The sequence below is a fragment of the Cololabis saira genome, chromosome 21 (assembly GCF_033807715.1).
Source record: "Cololabis saira isolate AMF1-May2022 chromosome 21, fColSai1.1, whole genome shotgun sequence".
Taxonomy (NCBI): Eukaryota; Metazoa; Chordata; class Actinopteri; order Beloniformes; family Belonidae; genus Cololabis; species Cololabis saira.
This window is the reverse complement of record NC_084607.1, coordinates 9,592,524-9,613,764: the sequence shown is the minus strand read 5'-3', so window position 1 is coordinate 9,613,764 and position 21,241 is coordinate 9,592,524. Positions and strand designations below refer to the sequence as shown.

The window sequence follows — 21,241 nt, the reverse complement described above, 5'->3', positions numbered from 1 at the left end:
ATTTGTATGTGCACATGGGAGAGGTAGGTGGAAAACAGCCATCTGAGGAATCTTTTGGGTCCAAACTCTTTGATCTGTTGGTCAAACCAGGCTGATGAGGCCTCCTCCACATCTGTAAGCCTGCAGCTTTGACCCTGCAGCCTCAGAGGCTGGGTATCTCCGTTTAAAGCCTGTGGAGCCAATTAACCTCTGATCTGAGATCAATTAACCTTTTATCTGCAGCACGACCAGATAGGCATTAACTAGTGCAGAAGAATCACAAGCAAAGGGTTTAAATTGGTTGATTCCATACAAAAGAACCCTGAAAGAAAAGGTTCTGACCCGGAGACACAGAGATACAGATCAGGCTTTTTTTCAAGTGCTGACTGACTGACAGAAAACAGGTGCAGACAGACGAGTGAGTGTACAGACAGAGGCAGGACCCAGTGAGTAAAACTCATCTATGAGTCTAATTAAGCAGAAATAGAGCCGCTGGGAGCTAGGCGACCTGCATAGCGATACCTTGCATTTCAGTTCATTAACCTGCTCCAAATGGACTGTGTTATTGGAGAAAGTCTGTATTAATCGCACCTCACTGAAGTGACGGTCAGCGGTTCATCCGAGCTCACCGTGATCATCAATACTCTCCAGCAGAGTTCCAGGTCAACGGCTGAGCTGCGTGGAGGACAAAGACTCAATATAACATATGTGATGCCACATGCCACCGGGCTCTGGAGGAAACTCGTGGGGGGTAGACGTGTTCAGTTAACTTATGACATAAGAGCTGGTTTTGATGTGACAGTTTGACAACTAATCCATTCTTTCCAAATCAATACTTATCACGCACAGAATAATGATTGTATTTAATGGAAATACCCACAGAGTTGCCAGTGGATAGATGTTTGGGGCTGAGAAAGTCTTAAATATCAGCACTGGAATGGGGACAAAACGAGATGCAGAAGTCCTCAACCAAGTAAAACAGACGTTTACTGGAGTCCAGAGCTTTTTATCTTTATGTTTGAATGCATGTTGGATGAAAAGAAAAGTAACGGAAAGAGAAAGAGGAAAATGCTGGAGGTGGGGAGGGATTCAGACAAGGGAGGGACTCAGACAGGAAAGGGACTGAGAAAGTGGGGGATATGCACACGCATACACACACAAACACATGGGGAGAGGGAGAGAGGGAGAAAGAAACTCTGAAAACGTCTGGTTGCTCTTGCCAGGCTCAACACTGCTCAGTTTCTGCAGGAGGCTGCAGCTCCATCCCTCCAGGATCGCCACTGGCATCAGCGTCCTGATATGATCAAGCCACTTCCAGCGCAATCATGTCACTCTGAGCTGGAAGCTCTTCTTCATTTATGCCTCTGAATGGATGATAACAGCCCGTCGCACGCACATGGATTTGTCACACCACGACTAGTTTGACTCAAACCCGGGATTGACTGACAGAACAGAGGCATTCCAAGTGTTTCCCCGAGTTTTTCCCCCCCAGCCTGTGTTGGTGGAAGCAGCACTCCAGCCTGCCTCGGATATGGGACCGTGCGTCAGCCGAGAGGGATCCGGCGCTGCAGGAAGAGCATCTTCCTGAGAGAGGAAAAAGCCCGTCTTCGGGCGTCTTCTTTTCCTTTTTGTTTCTAATTTCCAAGCTACTTATTTTCGTGCACCGGGGAGGGGGAGCTGTGCGTTTTACGCGAAGGAATGATGCGTCCCAACCGCGGCTTCATCCTGCTCCTCCTTAACGGAACCGCTTGTTTGGTAAGAAAATGGTATGAGAGTGTTGAGACAAAAAGTCCCGCGCGGGTCTTCGCGCATCTTGCTCCAAATTACGCGCAGGTTTCCCACATCGCACGCCGTGCCACCGTCACCGGGTAAGCAGGTGTCTGTGTCCGATTTACCAAAAAAAAAACAAAAAAAAAACACCCAACTTCCTCGTAATTTCCAGCAGAGATCTGGAGCTACTTCTTGCTTCATCGGTTCTGCTCGTTGCATTATATTTGGGTAAAGAATAGGACTTTTAAACGCTGACTTGGCTGCTCAGCGGTTGTTGCAGGTGTTTGTGCCAATTCTCTCGGGACGCTTGTGCCGGCAGCGTGCAGGACGCGCGGTGCGTCGCTGCTCATCAGCAGTCAGTCAGCAGCTCCTGTTCTGCTTACTTCAAGGTTTCAACCTGCCATTCATGCTACACACTCCAAGCTGCAAAAGCATGTGAAAAAAATATATTTTCACTCAAATAATAGTATTAAAAGTGGTTGCAAGGAAAAGCTGCAAAAACAATTAAAAACTAACATCTAACATTTTAACAGTTTAATATGCATTTATATGCACATGTCCTAAATAATCTGGTGTTAAACAACCTAATAACTAATACAATTGTGTGTAGACTGAATGAAATTTACTCCCCAGAGAGACATTAAATATTTTGAAGGCATTTGTAAAATTACTTCCATTTATTATAAGCAGCACAGCTTCAGTCCCAGGGGGAGTTGTGGGTTAATGGCCCAGTGGTTACACTTCAGAGACTTTACAGTGGAAACCAAGACAAAAGCTTCCGTTTTCCATGTCAAAGATCTGCAGAAAGATAAAACAAGCACTGAGCTCTTCCTGTAGCCTTGACAAATACTTCCACCATTACATAACCTACAATCAAATTTAGATCACCCACTCCTCTTTCATGTAGGCTGCAAGACGTACTAAAAAGCAGACTTTAATGAGAAGTCGGCTCATGTTTCACATGAGGAAACTTGAAAACTTCTCTTCTGTTCAGAAACCCCTGGGCTGAGCGTAGTTCAGTCATCCAGAGCCCAGGGACCGAGCAAGGAAAAAAAAAAAAACATAAGTGAGTGAAACATGCAAGCGAGTTTGAGTAGCTGTTGGATGCACCCCTCTGTGCCAGCATCCCTTCAAAGACGACCTTGTGATTCTCATATTAAAGTATTATTCTGATGCTCGGGGGAGAGCAGGAGTCCTTTTGGTGATTTGAGTTGTAACAGACAGCAGTTGTAAATGAATATACACATATAATTGGCAGAGTCAGAGCTCTTCCGACTGGATTCTTGAGCTTTCTTTGAAAGAAGAGACCACACGCTGCTTTAAAACGAGGGGAATGTGTGCCTTTTTCAGCACTCGTATAACCAGAGTGGGGATAATAGGCTTAACACACACTTGTTGTCTTGGTTCTGGGAGTTTTTTTTGAGAGCGGCAGGGCTTCAGCCTATTGTAACCCAGAAGGTCTGTGGCTAATGATAATGAAATTAAATGGGGGCTTTTTGTCTTCATCCCCCGACCATGTATCTATAAGAAATGTGCACGACATCCCTCAGCAGGAGCCCGTGGGTAATTCATTAGCTGTACGACATTGATAAATAAGGGGGAAATTAATAAATTAAGAATTTTTTTAACATGCAACGAGAGCAGTTATTAATAATCGTATGAGCCCACTTTGCATAAAAAATCTGGATTACTCTCTGTTGTAATGGCTCTGAGAGGGTTTGGTCTCCAGGGATCTTTTGCAAATGGATACTGTTATTGATGACTTTTAATACAAGGTGCCACTCTGATCATTGTTTACATGAATAATGACGTGTTTCAAATGCTAATTATCTGTGTTTGAGCAGGGGTTTGTGAATGATCTAAACAATTGAAGTTGCATAATTGACTGCAAGAGAAATTGTTTTCTTCTGGCAGCTTTTTTTTTTAGCTATATTTCATTGACTAAGCTCAGAAAGCTAATGATTTAATTCACTGAACTTAACAGCGACAGTGCTTACAGAGAGCATCACTTGTGGGAGAGTTTCAGGCTGAGGTTCCTGTAATGTCTTAGCAAGATGAAACTCAGCTGGTACAGAATTGGCTAATAACTCATCTTAAATTTTGTTAACTGTCGTCTATTTTTAATTTGTTTTTCGTTTTTTTTTTTTGTTGTTTTTGGTAGATAAGACTTAAATTAGACATGTCCATTTTATATTGAGCAGTTTTTCTTCAGTTTAGTCTTTGTAAGAGGTGACATAGCTAAGAAGTTGAGCTGCATTTAACACCTTTTCCTAAGAAAAATATAATTGTTTTCACTCAATTTATTAAATGTATCTGTTTCACTTCTTTAACTGAAACAAAAGCCTTTGCAAGGAAATATAGCACAATGACAAACACATGCAGGAAATGACACATTACATGTAGTAAAGTACAGACACGTGTAATGATGAGGAGAAGGGAGGTGTGGGTGAGACTGGAAAAGGAATTTGTTGAGGATTGTCCTCCGATATTTAAATGCCTCACTGATAATCATCACATCTCTTTTTTTGGAGACAAAAAAAAAAAATCCTAAATTAATCAGCAACCGGTTGTAAAACTGTTTGTCAAAGCTCTGCAACGCACAAAGCTGACAGTCTGAATTAGAAGGCCAGCTAGGGAAATCTGTAAGGGGGGAGGTCAAGGGGACGTGCTCTTCTCTCTTTTAGCAATCTGTGTAACCACCAATAGAAGAATGAAGCGCCTAAAACGGGGCATTGAACTCCACTGCTCTAGTGGGCTGCAGACCATCTCCCCTGCAACAGTTTCAAGGTCATTCCACTTTTCTTTGTTTTCTTATTCTTTTGGGCCCTAAATTGCTTTTTTTACTAAAAAGAAATCTAATAAACTTTAATCAAGACGGTATACATGTGTGCTTTGTAACCAGAACAAGGTAATTTGGCTGTAACCCCTCGCTGCAGATAAAGGAGCTCGCCTCTTCATACACGTTCACGTTGAGCCCACAGATGCTCTTCCCCTCCAGAATTTTCTGGAAGGGAGCCTCAGGTAGCCTCTCTGTGGCCGTGTGAGACGGAGTCGCTTTATTCTCAGCCTGATTGCTTTCTGTACAGATGCACACAGGCCATCAGGCTTAATAAATGAATTTCAGCCCTGTAGCTGAGCACAAACCTTCACCGTTTGCAGATTAAATTTCTGTGGAGACATTCATACATATTCGAAGGTCTAAATGCCACACTTCTCTTTTCATGCATGCAATTTGTAGTTTAAACAAGACTAGACTCTTTGAAAGACTTTAAACCTAAAATTCAAGGTGTGGTGTTGCTACTTGCTCGCTTGCTACATTTTTACTATCGCCTCCCATGCATTCGCCTTTGCCAACGGCAAGGACAGACTTATTAAATACAGCAGATTATTTAAAACAAATTATCCCCCAACGTTTAAATAACCACAGAGCTAATATCCTGTGGATAATAAAACCAAGCAGGGATTGTACAAGACGGAGTGCACTACTGAACCATAACAGCACAACAACCGAGACAATAACAAGAATTACGCCCACGCTATCTGCAGTTTGCCTGGAATACCACGAGACAGCACGGTGCAACAAATCTCAAACATGCGCTTCATAATGTTAAAAAGCAGAAGTTATCTGACACTTATTCTAACTAGAGACTCGCCTTGTGTTTCAGTCTGTCACAAACCTTCAAATTCATGTTTCCGAGAGACCCATCCTCCTCGCAGGGTCACTCACCCTGTCCATCCAGATATATCCTCACCTAAGCAGGAATATCACCTTAATAACCCCAAGCAAACAAAACTGTTTCCAATGCAAGTTGTTCTAACCTTCTTTGCCACCGTTGTTGCTAGAGCATGCCAGAGCTCGTGAACGTCCCTTTATCTTTCATAAAGCAGTGTCTGGACATGTCTCTACAGTGGGAACAGACTGGACTCTTCATGCCAACAGCTGGCCTGAAATTAAGTCATAAAACGTGAGAGGAAACCCTCTCAAAACTCTGAAATAGGCAAACTCAATGCATGCTGTTTTGTAGTATTATTTTAACACCAGTGTTTCGTGTAATTAGCACAAAGAAACCACATATTAACTGGATCATTGCAAACATAATGGTTGAGCTAGAAGACATACACAAAAGAATGCGCTGAAAGGAGGGAAGAATTGGTTCGAACTGCTAATGTGAAAAAGTAAAGGGCAGCACTGTGGCTTGAAAGGGCTCAAACCCCTGCAGGGGTCCCTGTATTTGGAGTTTGCATGTTCCTCCCAGGTGTGTGTGGGTTATTCGGGTTCCTATATGAGCGTGTGGTTGTTTGCCTGCAAGCGTGTGGTAATTGACTGGTGACCTGTCCAGGGTGTACCTCAGTTTTCTGTCTGAAGACAGATGGGATAAGATCCAGCACGACCTCATGACCCTGTGGAGGAAGACGTGGGTATAGATAATGGATGGACGTTAAAGTAGAATAATTTATGTAAGGGACAAATGTCACAACATTGTAAATATATATAAATATGCATGTGTGTACATAGACATATTTAGATTGAACTTTTGGCAGAAATGTAATAATTAATTCATTCAGATATATACTTTTATTCATACAGAATCCTGGAACGAACAAACTAACGCAAACATTTTTTTTATTTCATTAAGCAAATTGCTGTAATTTAAGGCCGGTTGCAATTTAAAACTTGTGCCACTAGGTGTCGCTAAATCCTCTACATTGGACCTTCAAATAACTCAGTTAATTCACTGGCCATCGAGAAATGTCGTAAACATAGTAATATGCTTGCTCTCGCCACTAGTTCTCCAAAATCAGAGGCAGATAATTGTTCTGTGTATTCTCTCTTTAATTATTTTCAGTTTTCATATTCATGAGCTCCAAATCTGTAATTCAGTGATGATTAATGTTAGGATTTCTTTTCCTTTTTTTGAGAGTATTTCAAATAGAACACTTAAAGTAGTTCATAGCTGCTAACTGTCCTTTCATTAAGGATGTAATTATAGAAGTAGCAGCGCAGATATCTGCGTAATTGCTGCTCATCAGCTTCACGCGTGACCTTAGAGATGATAGTGAGAGGCCTCTCTGCTTTTTGGCTGCTAAGACATCAAGTGACTGCGATTCTTTATTCTGCGCTTTAACCTAGTTTCGCTTGGATGTTATTTTCCTTTTTTGTTTTGTTCCAACAAATAACTCAACAATAAGGACTTGCAGAATCAATATATAAACATGAGGAAGCAGTGGATGCGCAGAGGGCCACCTGCCTGTGAGGTAAAACAGCTTGAGTTATGCACAACCACAGCATGCATGACCCCAGAGGTGCACCCCGTCCCCTCGGACCACCCAGTCATCCCCTCCCCCAGACTCCAGGCAGCACTGCAGCAGAGACGGAGGAAGACTCGGAGAAAGCATGCTCCCCGACGCGCTGACAGCCCTTCACAGGGAAGCGCTGAGCTGTCCTGAGACAGAATGTGTTGTCGGCTCAAAACCCAGCACAATTTATTGTGGCGTTCCTCTCCGGGAGGCAAAGCACACCCTGGAAGAATATCTGCTGCCTGGTTGGGATGGTGAAGGGTGGATTACAGTGCACAGCTTAAAGGAGAGGAAACCGACTCGCAGCCTCAGGTAGAACGAGTGGGCGTGACTCCCGGGGGATCCAGATAAAGATGTGCTTGACTTTCACACAGAGTTGAATAACTAAGGATGGGAAAATCCACAACAAGATATTTTAATTTCACAGAGCTTCTGCTGCAGCTGACAATAGTAAAAGTTGTTTGAATGTGTTTTGAAAATTCAAACCGCTATGGAAACAGTCAATATTGAGTGAACTTTCCATTGTTTTAAGATCTGTAGGCATCTCAGCGATATTAGAAAAGGCGCTGTGGGATCGGGGGATGTGGGTTTATTGAAGGGGGAACACTCAGGCTGCCAGTGGAAGGGATGGAGGGAAACCACAGCTTTCTAGTTGCCGCAGGCTCAGAGGCTCACGCTGACCTTGTCGTGGTGTGACCAGAGCTGCTCGATATCACACTGGTGTAAGACCAGTGAGCAAAAGCCCATTTATATTCCGAATTCCCCGACAATCTGTAAACAGTCGGTTCTGCATGAAGAAACATCAAGTGGGCAGTTGACCAGCGCGCCAGCCAGCGACGGTACAGTGATTTTCAGGGTCAGAGTGGTGCACTTGTCCAGACAAGGCCTGCTGAGGGTCTTTACAGGGGTTTCCAATTACAGCAGTGCACAGCCACGGGGATGAGGACATTTTGACTGAGGGCAACATTTTTGCAGAGTGCATTGATTTCTGATGGGGACTGAGCTTGCATTGCAGTATAGAGTATGGAACAATAAGTACTCCTTACCGCTCCAGAACACATCCGTTTGGGCAGTCATGCACTTATCTGAGCCCACACTCTGCAGTGTCTTTCTGGGTTTTACTGTTCAACTGTATTTTTTTCTTTTCTTTTCTATAAAGATATTAACTCAAACTATTAAATAGAACTTTCTGCTTTTCAAAAATGACACAAGAGTATCAGAACTGCAGCAGGAACAGTTTTGGAGACTTGAGCCACTTGATTGGATAAAGAATCATGACTTTACCATTTTTTCTTTTAAACATCAGATGATGTCAAAGGTTAAAAAAAGTGACATTTGAATAAAAGCTGTTGCTCATGTCTCTGCAGCAGGCACTCGTGTCTTGCCTGGCTCTCTCTATCGAGGGTCGTCTGCACAAGGGCCGTCTTAAGAACAATGTGTTTGTTTATCTGGTGACATTTTCAGATTGCTTCTAATCCATTTTAAATGGACTGCAGTTCTCTCTCGTTGACACGCGGGGTGAGTGTCAGACGTCTTACAAGCAGGCGCTTAAGATCAGATTTTTACATCCTTGCTCACATTTATTGGCTAAAGAAAAAAAAAAAGCACCAAAATAGACCAGAAGGCTGCAGAGGCAGCTGGTACCGAGGCGCCTGGTCAAGCTGTCTGTAATAAGGACGCAAACTGTTTGGAGGATTTTGAGTTTTTAGCAGCCTGTTGGGCTCCAACAAGTCGTCAAAGAAATGAGTGGCCGATTTCTGGCTGCCGAGCGATGCTGACGAATCTCCCTAAAATTAAATGTGACTGAAAAGACAGGTGCTGCAACACCTGTGGACGTCCACTCATGCAACCGTCCTAGATTAAGGAAGTTCAGGAACCATACTGAATATTTATAATGCAGCAATGATACGAAGCATATTTTATTGGACCTTTTTTGGTTCCAACTTGTCACCTGTTTATGTGCTTTGTTAAGATTTACAAGTAATACTGGTGTGCTAAATGAGGTGGCTTAATAAGAAGGCATCTAAGTGAAGGTTTTTGTACCTGAACGTGTGGAGCTCCTCCAGCTTTTATCAGACAGGTAGCAGACTCTCCAGGGAACAACTGGGTGGAAAACGTCCCCTGCTGCCGCTCTTTATCGTCCCTGCACCGCCAACTTGTCGATATCATATAATGTAAAAATTTGATAGCCAATTCAGAGCCCAGCTTCACTCGGAGCATGCAAAATGAGCTCTGTTCCACGAGGGCCTGCACACAAGGGAACCTGTCCAGAATGAGCCGGGGAAAAGGCTTGAGGATGCAGAGAGACGGGGTGGTTTAGGAAGAGAGGATTCAGTGCAGCCAGTTGGTCACCTGCCACAGAGCTTAAACTCCCGCCACCCCCCGAGTAGCTGGAGTAAATTATTCAATGGGGCTCAAATGCCTTGTTTCATGAAATTACCTTTCCCTCTCTCACCTCTTCTTGGATCTACGTTATCTGGGAGGATAATTAGTTATTTTCAGACTTTAATCATGTAAGTGAGAAATCTCCTGCAATGAGAATATTACATCGGGAGACGGCGAGAGGAGCAGGAGAGAGGCATGAAAAGAATGAAGCATTGACGGACACTCGAGAAATCCGGGCTGCTTCGCTCTTAAATTAAAAATCGGTGTCATTTTAGAGATGAAGATTTCATTTCAACAGCCAGAGGAAAAGTGGAGTGCTTATTGAACTTCCAAGCTCCTCAGGGCCATGTGTGATTTAAAGCAATGCCGAGTGACTCAATAGACACATTCTGTGTATTAATCAATTGATTTAACTCCAAAATCTTCCTTTCATAAGAGTTAAAACATTAAAATAGTTACCCGAAGAAATGTCATATTTGAACTCGGCTTCACTTACATTAAACTAAATGACGGTTGGAAGCTTTCATCAAAACACACTCAAATGACCACCTCTAATTTAATATAGTGAATGATAAATATTTAAAACACCCCACAGCAGATACAGAATGACATTAGCATTCTGGTAAAGTCAAGTATTCGCTCGTATTTAAGCGCCGGCTTTGATCTCTCTGCTCAGGATATATGAGGCTCTTGAGCTACTAAATGCTCCACTTTGATCACCACCTGGACCACGGCTTCATCTGCACGGCCCGTCGGTCTCGCAGCAACCCTGGAGATGGGCACGGAAATGTATCCACTCACTCGTGTTTACTGTGTTTTTAGCACTAATGGACATAAAAATAGCCTCATATATGAACACGCTGACACTGGAGCCATCAGATGCTCATGTGGACACTCTTTCATCACATTTTGTCTTTAGTTTATTTCATTTGACAGGGGATACGGCATATTAATAAACATTGCTGTTTGCTTTTCATCTGCAGTCCCTTTACACGTGTACAGAATGTAAAATCAGAATAATTGATTAGAACAATCCACACAGATTAATTAAAACAATTATGTCTGAATGATTAAACGGAGCAAAGAGAATTCATACGAGGCAGAGTTATGCTTTAATAAATTTACATCCTTGGTCAAGTAAAGACTTTAAAAGTTTAAAACCAAATTTAAAAAAAAATTATTTGCAGGGGGAGAAAAAAAATCCACATTTGGAGGTGAAAGCTGTAGGGTGAGGGAGACTTGTACTTTAATTACAAAAATCACATTTGTGTTTCAGCCGGATTGATTTCAAAATTACTTAAATGAGAATTCATTTTTGGAACCAACGCCTGTTTCCTTGCACCTTCACCCGGTGTTTTATTGCCGTTTTAGCCATGACAAATTATTACCTTAGGAAAACAGATGACGTTTCATGTGAAGATCTTTTTTTTTCCCCCCATAGCTCTTTGGCGAGTCCCACTCGACTCCATCACTCCCCCAGCTAAACGCATACTTGCATATACACTTCGCTGAGATTGAGCCACGGCGCTTCCCTGGGCCTCGTTCACGGATATTTCCTCTGGTAAAATGGGTCCTGCGCGACTCTTGGTGGTACGTCTACCCGATGACGTCCAGAGGCACTTTCCTCTGCATCCATTAGTCCAGCCCCCGAGGAAATCAATCCAGAGGAAGTGAAATCCAGAGAAATCCGACTGATCCTTTACATTGAAGAGAAAAAGTAGTAAAATGGTCGGGCCAGGCAAGCATCGTGGCACCAATAATGCAGAACTACTGTCAAGTAGAAAATCAGGCTGGCGTATAAACTTGAGTTTGGTCAGAAGGTTTAATTTATTTTTTCTCCCTAAAAAGTTAGGTTAACCAAAACAATTAGCTCACAGAGATGAAAAGGAACTTAGAAAACCATGTGAAGCATCTGAAGCTGCTTTAACATCAGATGCATGGTTTCAGCTGCAGGAGTCTTTAACACACTTGTGTGTCACGACTCCCTCGCTACCGCGGGAATTATGGCCCAGATTTCTGCTAATTCCCGCCCTGATCTCTGCTCTATATCATGACATCAGCCTCTCTCTCGCCAGCGGGGAGCGGGGGTTAAACCGGTGTACCTGTCACCGCAACAGGCTGGGTGCTGCTTGCTGAGCGGGCCGGCTTGTGAGAGCCGCTCCCGTCCGTGTACTTCACGCTGGGAGAAAGGCCCAGGGCCTGTGCTCACTGAGCCGGAATGACTCACAATTACCACGGCGACAGGGCCCACCGCCACCTCTTATCCTCTCCAGCCATTTCACTGACTCACTTAGTGAACATGACAAATGACAAAATCACCCTGAACCTCCACCCCCTCGCCGAGACCCGGCTGCCCACCGCCCACACTTTGCCTACAGCACTTAAAGCCGGGATACATCTTGCAACGCATCAAGGAACAACACAAACTCGCCCTGGAAGAAACTTGTTATGGCCTTTCAAGTGGCATTATGTTGTGCGATTGATCCAATCTACCGAACAATACGGCTTCAGTTTGTCGTTACAGGATGACATTTTGGATTTATTCTAAACATGAGTGGCATGAATGCCCGGATAAGATTGGATCGTTGCTTGGCACTGAACAAAACGATGTGGGGGTATTTGCTCTAAAGTATCAAGCTTTCACCTGCACGGTGAAATAGTGAATTAATCTTCTGCTACATAAAACAACCCTAAACTTTTGAGGCTATTCTTCTGCATTTTAATTTGCTTACAAAAGCAGAAGAGCAAGCTGGAAGAGTGCCGATAGTTAGATGCTGCACCTCATATAGATGCCTTGTTAAATGCAGGGAAGCAAGAGAGTTTCAGCAGCGTGCAGTTTTTCTAAAATGGAAAAGGAACCGTAGTGCTTGATAAAACATTTAATGAGGAAAATATGTCATGTGCTGAAATCACAGAGAACCCATGAATGCATCCATCACTGGACCACAACTGCAAAGACGCAGAAAAAGAAAAGAAACAGAAAAATCCATCAAATCATTCATTTACCTCTGACAACATGTTATTTTGTCCCTGTAGTGCAGCTGCTCAGGATTTTTTTTCACTCATATTAAGCTCTTCCAAACATTTGTCTTTGACTACAATGCTTTGTACTGAATGTGACATCTCCAGTGGCACGAGACAACGCTTGCTTCCTCTCTCCGCGAGCTGCTCGACTTTTCGGGCTCCATCATGAATTTTCGCGAGGAAGAGAGAAAAGGGATACTGTACATTGCAAAGGATAATGCAATATGTTTTTTCTTGTGATGAAGTCTTGGTACCTTTAGAAAAACATTGGCAAAATGACTAATACCAACGGGGGAGTTTCAAAGAGATCAGGAGTGGCATACTTTCAGGAATCACAGAGGGGCTTTTTGTGGATCACCACAGGGGAGTTAGTGAGTGATCCCCCCCAACACCCTGCAGCCATCGGCCCACTGGAGAAGAGAAATCAAACACTTGTCCGTCGCTAGGAGCCGTGAAGATGGGTGTGTCATCAAAGTCATCTTATTGACCCTGTTGTCTCCTCTTTGAAAAACAAAGGAAAAGATTAAAATCAATAAGTCTTCAGCTCTTTGAGTTTTTATTTCATCATTGAAAAGTTTGTGTTTCTCTTTTAAAAAAAAAAAAAGGTCATTAACACTGTCTTGTATGAGGAAGGAGTCCTTGTCAGGGCTGTTACTGCAGAGTAGTGCTGGTAGAGAAGCTAAAGAGTCAGTCAGTACGTTTATATGCACGTTTAGCAGTAGCTACAGCGCTACAACAGCATGTAATTGGACCACTGTCCTTGTTCTAGTCGATTTATTGACCAAAGTAAGTCAGACTCTGCTCCGACAGGTGGCAATAAGCTGAAAAGCTTGTTAGTTTGGGGCTTTTTTTTTCCTAGCTGATCCGTTGCATCACATGCTAACACAGTTGTCAAATTATTTAGCTGACAGTAGCTTGGTCCTGTGCAGGGCAGTAAATCTGAGAGATTCCCAGCGCTGTAGATTGTGTGCATTTAATATGCTTCACTGTTTTACAAATGAGACCCACATATCCCTGGACATAAATCTCTGTTGCTACCTGCATCTATTGTTATCTCAGGGTCGAAGCTGGACACTGTAGACCCGAGTGTTTAAGTCTATTTGGATCAGACTGTGCATATTTAAGGTGGAGTCATTTGATTTCTTACAGATTTAAACAGGTCGGTTAGTCCAACTTTGACAAATTTTATTGAGTACAACTGCAGTTATTGTATTCTTTGCGCAAGTCTGGATTTAGTGGGACTACCACGGCTCTTAGATTTGTCCTTATGTCATACACGCAAATGTGTGGCGGCAGCTGTGTAATTAGAGAGCAGAGGAAGTCTGGTGTCTAACACCACCACGGGAGTAAAGCCAGATTAAAGGGGGAGGGAAGTCCTCTCTACTGAGACCAAACATCAAACCGCAGCCACATCAGCGGGAATTCTTCCAAGACATTTGAAATGCGATACATGTTGTTATTAAAAGGAAATACATGTTTTTAGAAAGACAGAAAAATCAATATCTCCGACTGACTGCGGTGCAAGTTAAAGAATCTGAGTGAGCTATGAAAAAAATAAATAAAAAGAAACTGCATAAAAAGGAATAGAAATGAGTCAGACTTAATAATCCTGACTAAGCCTGTATAAGGAAGCCCTGGCAGACAAGACAGTAGATGGATCAGAGCATGAACAGGGATGCATGCATTATGCATCATTCTAAAGTCTCCCCGGGTGAAGCGTGCAAACACATACACACAGACACGCCGTTCCCCCATCATTCACATTTGCATCATTTATTGTTTGCATTTACAACAACTCATAACTCACCAGCAGTGCGTGCGAGTGTCTTTTTTCATTGCCGGTGCCAAAGGACACAACAATGCTGCATACTTTCATGGCACATTAGACAGACGCTACCTGCTCATAGTCTATTACCCATCAACAATTATCCATCGCTTTACCCTCACATCCAAAAACTCATCTCAAAGTTGCCGTGGAGCACCGCAGCACTACCTTATTTGCTCCTCTTCTCCTCCCTGGGCTGATGTGAACATCTGAAAACCATGCCGACACACAGCTTTTTTTTCTTTAATTAAAACACTGAAAGTCTTAATTGGACATAACACTTTATTCCAAGGCCCTCCTGCTGCCCCTCCTCCCCTTTCTTCAATACTTTGATCCTCAGACGAAATGTTTGGAGGCACTAACAGTTTCCTCTTTGCTTAAGAAGCAAAAAGCTCCCTTTAACACACAAAAAAACACAACAAAGTACACTTCCCATTTGGACTATGTTCCTTCAAGATTTTTTTTTCATACGAGCAATTTCTCTCAAATTGGACGGTTCCAGAAGATATAATCTAAGATTGCGAATTGTACACTCCTGGTGCATTAACACTCTTTGGAACAGCGTTCTCGACCTATGACCTCTGCTTTGAGCGAGTAATTCATAATGATGATGGTTTATTGTTTTGCAGACTTTGAAAAAAAGGGTCCACCCTCACAAATATTGATTAAAGGTAGCAGGACCACTGGAGTAATATACTCGGTTTTGGTGATTTTCTCTTAGTTCTCCCATCCCCCTGGCCCTGCCCGTCACTCAGCGAGTTTAGGGAATTACACCAGCTCTGTGAAAACGAGACGTAAAAGGAGTGAATTGTTCTGCAGCTGAGTAAACAAAAGAATGTAATAATAGCAATGCCTGTAAAATTTCACCCATTTTTATATATATATATATATATATATATATATATATATATATATATATATATATATATATATATATAGCATTGATAGAATGTCACAGTTAACAACACTGGAGGTGTGAACAGTAAATTAAGTATTGATTATTTCCTTAATTGGTTTTCTGTGCACGTTTCTTTCTGCGTTTCTAAGAATACTTTCTTTGTTTTCTCCTTCGATCTCCTCCTTCACCAAGTCTCTCCAGGTGGTGATGGGTCAAGACGCTGACTCCTCCAGCCCCAAGAGCTCCTCAGATGACTCCTCCAAGACGGTGGGGCTACTGACCGGGCAGGCATCCCTCTCCCCGCTCAGCCGCTGGATGCTACACAGTAAAAGCAGAGCCGCTAACGCCACCTCTCTCCAAATGCCCTACCAAACCCCGGTCCCGTTCTCCAAGCAGGAGTTTTCCAAGCAGGAGTTCTGGGAGATGCTGGGCAGTGACCTGCTCAAACCTGACGCCTCCAGCTCAAGGGTCAAACGCCGGCCCATCGTTAAGACGGGCAAGTTCAAGAAGATGTTCGGCTGGGGAGACTTTTATTCCAATATCAAAACAGTGAGGCTTAACCTGCTGATAACTGGAAAGATTGTGGATCACGGTAACGGTACGTTCAGTGTATATTTTCGTCACAACTCCACGGGCCAGGGCAACATCTCGGTCAGCCTGGTGCCGCCTGTCAAGGCAGTGGAGTTTGACCTGGAGCGCCAGAGCGTGGTCTACCCCAAGGACTCCAAGATCTTCAACTGCCGTGTGGACTATGAGAAGGTAGATCGAAGCAAGCGCACCTCTTTGTGCAACTACGACCCATCTAAGACCTGCTTTCAGGAGCAGATCCAGAGTCACGTTTCCTGGATTTGCTCTAAGCCCTTCAAAGTCATCTGTATCTACATCTCCTTCTACAGTACGGACTACCGTCTGGTGCAGAAGGTGTGCCCGGACTACAACTACCACAACGAGATGCCCTACCTGCCCTCGGGCTAGAAAAGACACGGGGAGGGAGGGAGAGAGGAAAAGGGGGATGAACCTTATGAAGAGAAAACCAGGGCTGTGAATGCCAGAGTGGCAACGATGCTCCTCAAAAAATATCTGTAGCCTGACTATTGTAAGATGTAAAAACATATATGCAAAACAAACTACAGTATGCAGATAATGAGGCATTTGAAATGCTCAAGTACAACATTCATCAAATGGACTGGTTGTTAAAATCTAGTACCGCCCACCTATACGTTCTTACCTCAGTCCTATTTCTGAAATCCAGCTTCTCGCCAGCGTTCTTTCATCCACTCAGCCATTTGTGAAGTCTGTCCAAATGTCTTTTTAATCACCCTTTGCAATATTGCTCTTTTGGAAAGTCTCATTGCAGTGAAACTGAGCTGTTCAATAGTTATAGTAATTTGATTCATTAGAGAACTGCAGACAAACTCAGACTTTATTACAATTATGATATTGTGTTTGACATGCTGTACTCTTGAATCATGATGTAAAGACACTGCAGAGAACAGAGAATCAATTTACTCACAAAGCTCAGACTTTTCAAAGGGCATTTTCTTTATGTGAACCCCTCTCCAAAACCATGTCACGGTTCCACCATGCACTCTGAATACCCTCTCATCTAATTTAAACATCCTCCCATGTGCATTTACCTGGCAAATGGCATCACAAAACAGCCCCGGTCGTGGCGCCTCAAAATAAAATTTAAACAGCGAAAGAAAATGCCAGGGCTTAGGACAGGTTCAGTGAAAGGGGGATAACTAGATTCTGCACAGAGATAGATTTGGCCCTCCACACTTAAGGTAAGGGAGTGAGAGAAGGAGAGATTCAGTGAGCTGTTTTAATTAAAGTGGAGAAGGAGACGTAGAGTATGCAGCACCTTCTTTTGTCCCCCTCTGTATGAAAAAGATTACATTTTGTTGCCGTCAGGATTCCTGATTTCATGCCTTGATAACTTTGACTGCGTGGTGAAGATTGCTCCCTCGCTTAACAAATGCAGTGTTCACTAAAGTCCGCCTGTTATCTCCAACAAATGAAAATATTATCATAATAATTACATATAATTTAATCTCTTTTGGAGCTAATTAAGGTTTCAACGAGAGGGCAAAAACGCATTCCTAAAAATCAAGTCAGCGGGAAGGAGGATAAGAGCATATTCATGTTGTGATGGGTTTTTTCTGCGTGGAGCCAGCAGCCAAAGCTCGACCCGGAGTTAACTGCTCTCATTAAGATAAATGGCCACTGGCTGGCCCAGCTCATGTTACTCTCACAAACAATATCAGTGGAGTGCGGCTCACAATGGAGAAATGAATTATGCCGCCTGACATTGTGTGCAGTGAGAGGTTACTGCTGTCCCGTTTATGGGGACACAACAACTCCTTGGTTAATTAACGATAATCAGTCGCAAGACAGGTGTGAAGAGTCATTAAACAGCAGTATCACATATCTAGTTTGATGCAAATACACTGTGACATCAGTGATAAAGCCCAGATCTGGGCACGCTCGGTTGAAACGTCCCAGATTGACTCGGGGCAGCGAGCGAGCGGTCACCGCGAAGCCGTCCTCCTGCGGGGGGTAGCATAAGGCCAGACATAAATGCATCACTTTGGCTGCGCAGTGTGAGCTCAGAGAGCAGCAGTAGGGGGGAGAGCACAGTCACAGGGCTAAAGATAGAAACAAAAGACCCGTAAATCTGCACATCAAAGCTCATAGTTTTTAATTTGCTCTTAAAGAGGGGGGTAGCGCCTCTCCGCGTGAAACAAAATCAACTTGTGGCCCAGAGCAAATGGCAGCAGCGCACAAACATGTCTGCAGGCGACAGATAGCAACATCACTTGCAATCATTAAAACTGCAGTTTTCCCGTCTCCTCTTGCACATGATTGTTCAATGTGAGCAGATATTTCATCAATGCTTGGATGCCCTGCTTGTTGACACCACATACATTTGTCTGCCTCTTCTCCTGCAATAGCTCTTTCGCCTGCGCTGAGCACTACTATCTGTGCTAGGAATCAGAAACATGTCCAGAGTGACCCTGATTTCGCAGAGAGCTCAGTAGTCGTTTGGGCTCTACTTACGTGGAAGCATACGTACACACAGAGACCCGGTGGATCATATATTATAAGTTAGGCAGCAGCTCAAACTGAATGCCTGACATCTGTTTGAAGGTCCTGCTTGTGCAGGGCTGGATGGAATACAAAGTTTCATGGGTTTCAACCGCATCAACCAGCATGAAGAACCACTGCCTCCTGCTTCGTTCATCCACTTCCTCTTCCTCCAACCCTCCCTGCCCCTTTCCTCTGCTGACATCTGCATGCTGCTCATCCATGCTCCCTGCTGTCGTCGCGCTGCTGTCCGGCCTCAGCCTCCACACCCCGTCACTCCCTTACCGGGGGCTGATCCCTGCTGGGGGAACATCCTCATTGCTGCCCCTCCATCACAGAGTGGTGAACTTAGCTGGCTTATCTCTATGAGCTTAACGTTGTTCTAACTGAACATGAGCACTAAGTCTCCTCTTTCCTCTATGTATTACTCTCTATATCTTTATCCCATCAAACAAAAGGTGTGTGCACACGCAGTCTTGACGTGTATTGGTTTAAGTAGTCCCTGCTCTCGTCTTCAGAGTATCTTACATAAGCCCCTGGATTGAGAGGATGTGAAATGTCCTCAAGAACATGCTAACAGAGTGCTGAACATAGATATGCTCCAGTAACCTCGATCCCCCCACAAACACACACACCACATCCACCTCCCCCCCCATCCCACAGGGTATCTGGCGAGAAGTTGGAGACGCAAACATGACGGATAAAAAGCTGGGGAACATGAGCCCACAGCGCTGTACTGATGTCGAAAGAACAAGGACACATGTCGGGCTGCCTGCAGAGGAGATGCTCCTTCCTCTGCTCTTTACTGATCTTCTCAGATCTACTGCAATATTCTCACTGAGATTCCACCCTCTCTGCCTCTCCGGGGTGAATTAGTGAAAGGCTGCTGGACTAAGTTTAACAGACAGTCGTGTTGCTGTGGGACGGACGGTGTTGCTATGGCAGCAGCCTTATTTACCCATCTGGTGCCAACAGACACGTGAATATTTGGCCTTAGAGACTGCAAGACAATGCTGCTCCGCTCAGCAAAAGCATAGCTATGAAACCAGACTGTCAAAAACATAATATACATATATAAATATATATATATTAAGATAAGACTCCTCAGATCTGAATAAAGTTGTATTTAAATGTGGGTCATGAAGTGAAGGTTGTCTGTTTCACCTTTTGGTTCCTTACGGTTTTGTTTCTCTGTGTCATGTGGATGATATACTGTACGGATGACATGATGGTATCTACTGTGGTTTCAACGTTCAACAAATAAATTATAATAATAAAGTACACACATGTACTTAAGCCACTTAGACTATACAGAACCAGGCTCCGGTTTTATATCTGGTTATATTCACCGTGCAGGTGGAATTTGTCAACAATGCTGTATTTTTATTTTTTCTACCACGTGCATTTGCATACACATTTGCATAACCACACTGAGTGTGAGTAACAAAGGAAAGAAGTGACAGAAATTTTAGCTGGGGGCTCTTGCAGATATACATGTAGAGTGAGTGAAAAAAGGAGGGGCAAAGACGAGAGAGAGAGGAAAACGAGGTTGAGAGACAAAAAGGAAATGTTTCAACCGGAGTGATGCATGAACACAACTTCATCTGCTAATTAGCCTCCTCTTTCTTGTTTTCTTCTCATGACTCTTACTTTCTGCGTCTTTGTTGTGCAACTTTCCACTGCTCTCTCTTGTTAAAATGCAGCTGACATTAAATTCATTCTACTTCTTAATTAAATCCCAGACAATTGCTAACGAGGGGATGGGTTCAAACATTCAGCTCACAACATCCTTTTAAACACGATCGATTAAGGCATGACTCGGAGCAAAGCCAGGCCCTCCACCCCATCGCTTCCAAGCCCCTTTTTCCCATAAAAGTGCAGGCTGCCTCAGGATAACCTCGCCTGAGATGATGAAAGGAAAGCAAATAAGTCAACACGGAGGCAGAAGAAAAGGAACTTTATTTTGGAAGAAAGCACAACCGAGGTTAACGAGAAAAACAGAGCAGCATAATGGGTCAAATATGCACACGGACTCACACAGAGGGCAACAGTCATCGATAATGGGCGTGGAGGTTTACGAAAAGTGCCGTATGGTTGTCCAGAAGAGAAAAGACTTCAGCAGTGTTCGCTTCTCCCCAAGGAAAGGGCATTTCATGAGTAATGGGAAATTGGATGATAGTCAATTGAGAAAATAACTTGTTATAGTACAAGGAGGTGTGAGAAGGCGTGTGAAGCTTAAAATGATAAACAGACATGCAGAAAAAAACAACCCCGACTTATGAGGCATGTGTCTGAAATGAGAACACAAAAAACCGGAACAAGAAACGAGGAGGAGTGAAAACATGCATGATGTCACACAACCCTTGTTAGTGCTTTGTTTTGAATATCAAGGCTATTAGTTTTGTGGTTCGCCCTACGGAGAAATAATTATGAGTCATTTTCTTTTTTGACATGTTGCACCACAAAAGCGTGGTACATCTCTGTCAGCAGATGTTGCACCCTGGAACATCATCCCTCGCTAGCAGCGTTGACAAAGCCGAAGCACATCCCGGGCGCTCTCATTTCTTCATACTTTGAAATCATGAGCAGGGATTAGTGTGCTGTTTCAGTCTGTTGATATATGCAGCCAGAATGAAAGCGAGGCTCTTAGAAATCTGATTTCATCACTCACGTGTCACTAATATGGCACACGTCTCCCAATTACAGCACTCGCATTAAACCAGTCTGTAAACAGTGGAACCAGCATAATCTTCTTCGGTTTTCAATCTGTTATTGTTAATAATTTATTGAATTATATTACTCGTGCTAAGAAGGTGTGCAGGGTCATCTGACTAATCCATTTGAAAACATCATTAGTCTGGGGTTTTAGCAATTTAGTCGTCTTATCCTGGAGGAAGTAGCTCAAAACATGTCGGATCTGGCAAAATGGATTTCCAGTTAAAGAAAGACCATCTATTATATTTTGTATAACAAAC

At 43.4% G+C, this 21,241-nt stretch overlaps 2 protein-coding genes across 3 annotated transcripts in view; both read left to right on the top strand.

Annotated features, from left to right (window-relative positions):
* asb16 (ankyrin repeat and SOCS box containing 16) overlaps window positions 1-21,241 on the top strand; it is a 333,586-nt gene that overhangs the window by 221,703 nt on the left and 90,642 nt on the right. The window lies entirely within an intron of this gene.
* Window positions 1,189-19,516, top strand: LOC133422410 (neurexophilin-1). 2 transcript variants are annotated; one of them, XM_061712386.1, is made up of 2 exons: window positions 1,189-1,734; window positions 15,381-19,516. In XM_061712386.1, the coding sequence occupies exons 1-2, from the start codon at window positions 1,678-1,680 to the stop codon at window positions 16,152-16,154; spliced, it is 831 nt and encodes a 276-aa protein (XP_061568370.1). In that variant the 5' UTR covers window positions 1,189-1,677; the 3' UTR covers window positions 16,155-19,516. The 2 variants fall into 2 exon arrangements, with proteins under 2 accessions (XP_061568370.1, XP_061568369.1); XM_061712385.1 differs by having other exon boundaries at window positions 15,372-19,516.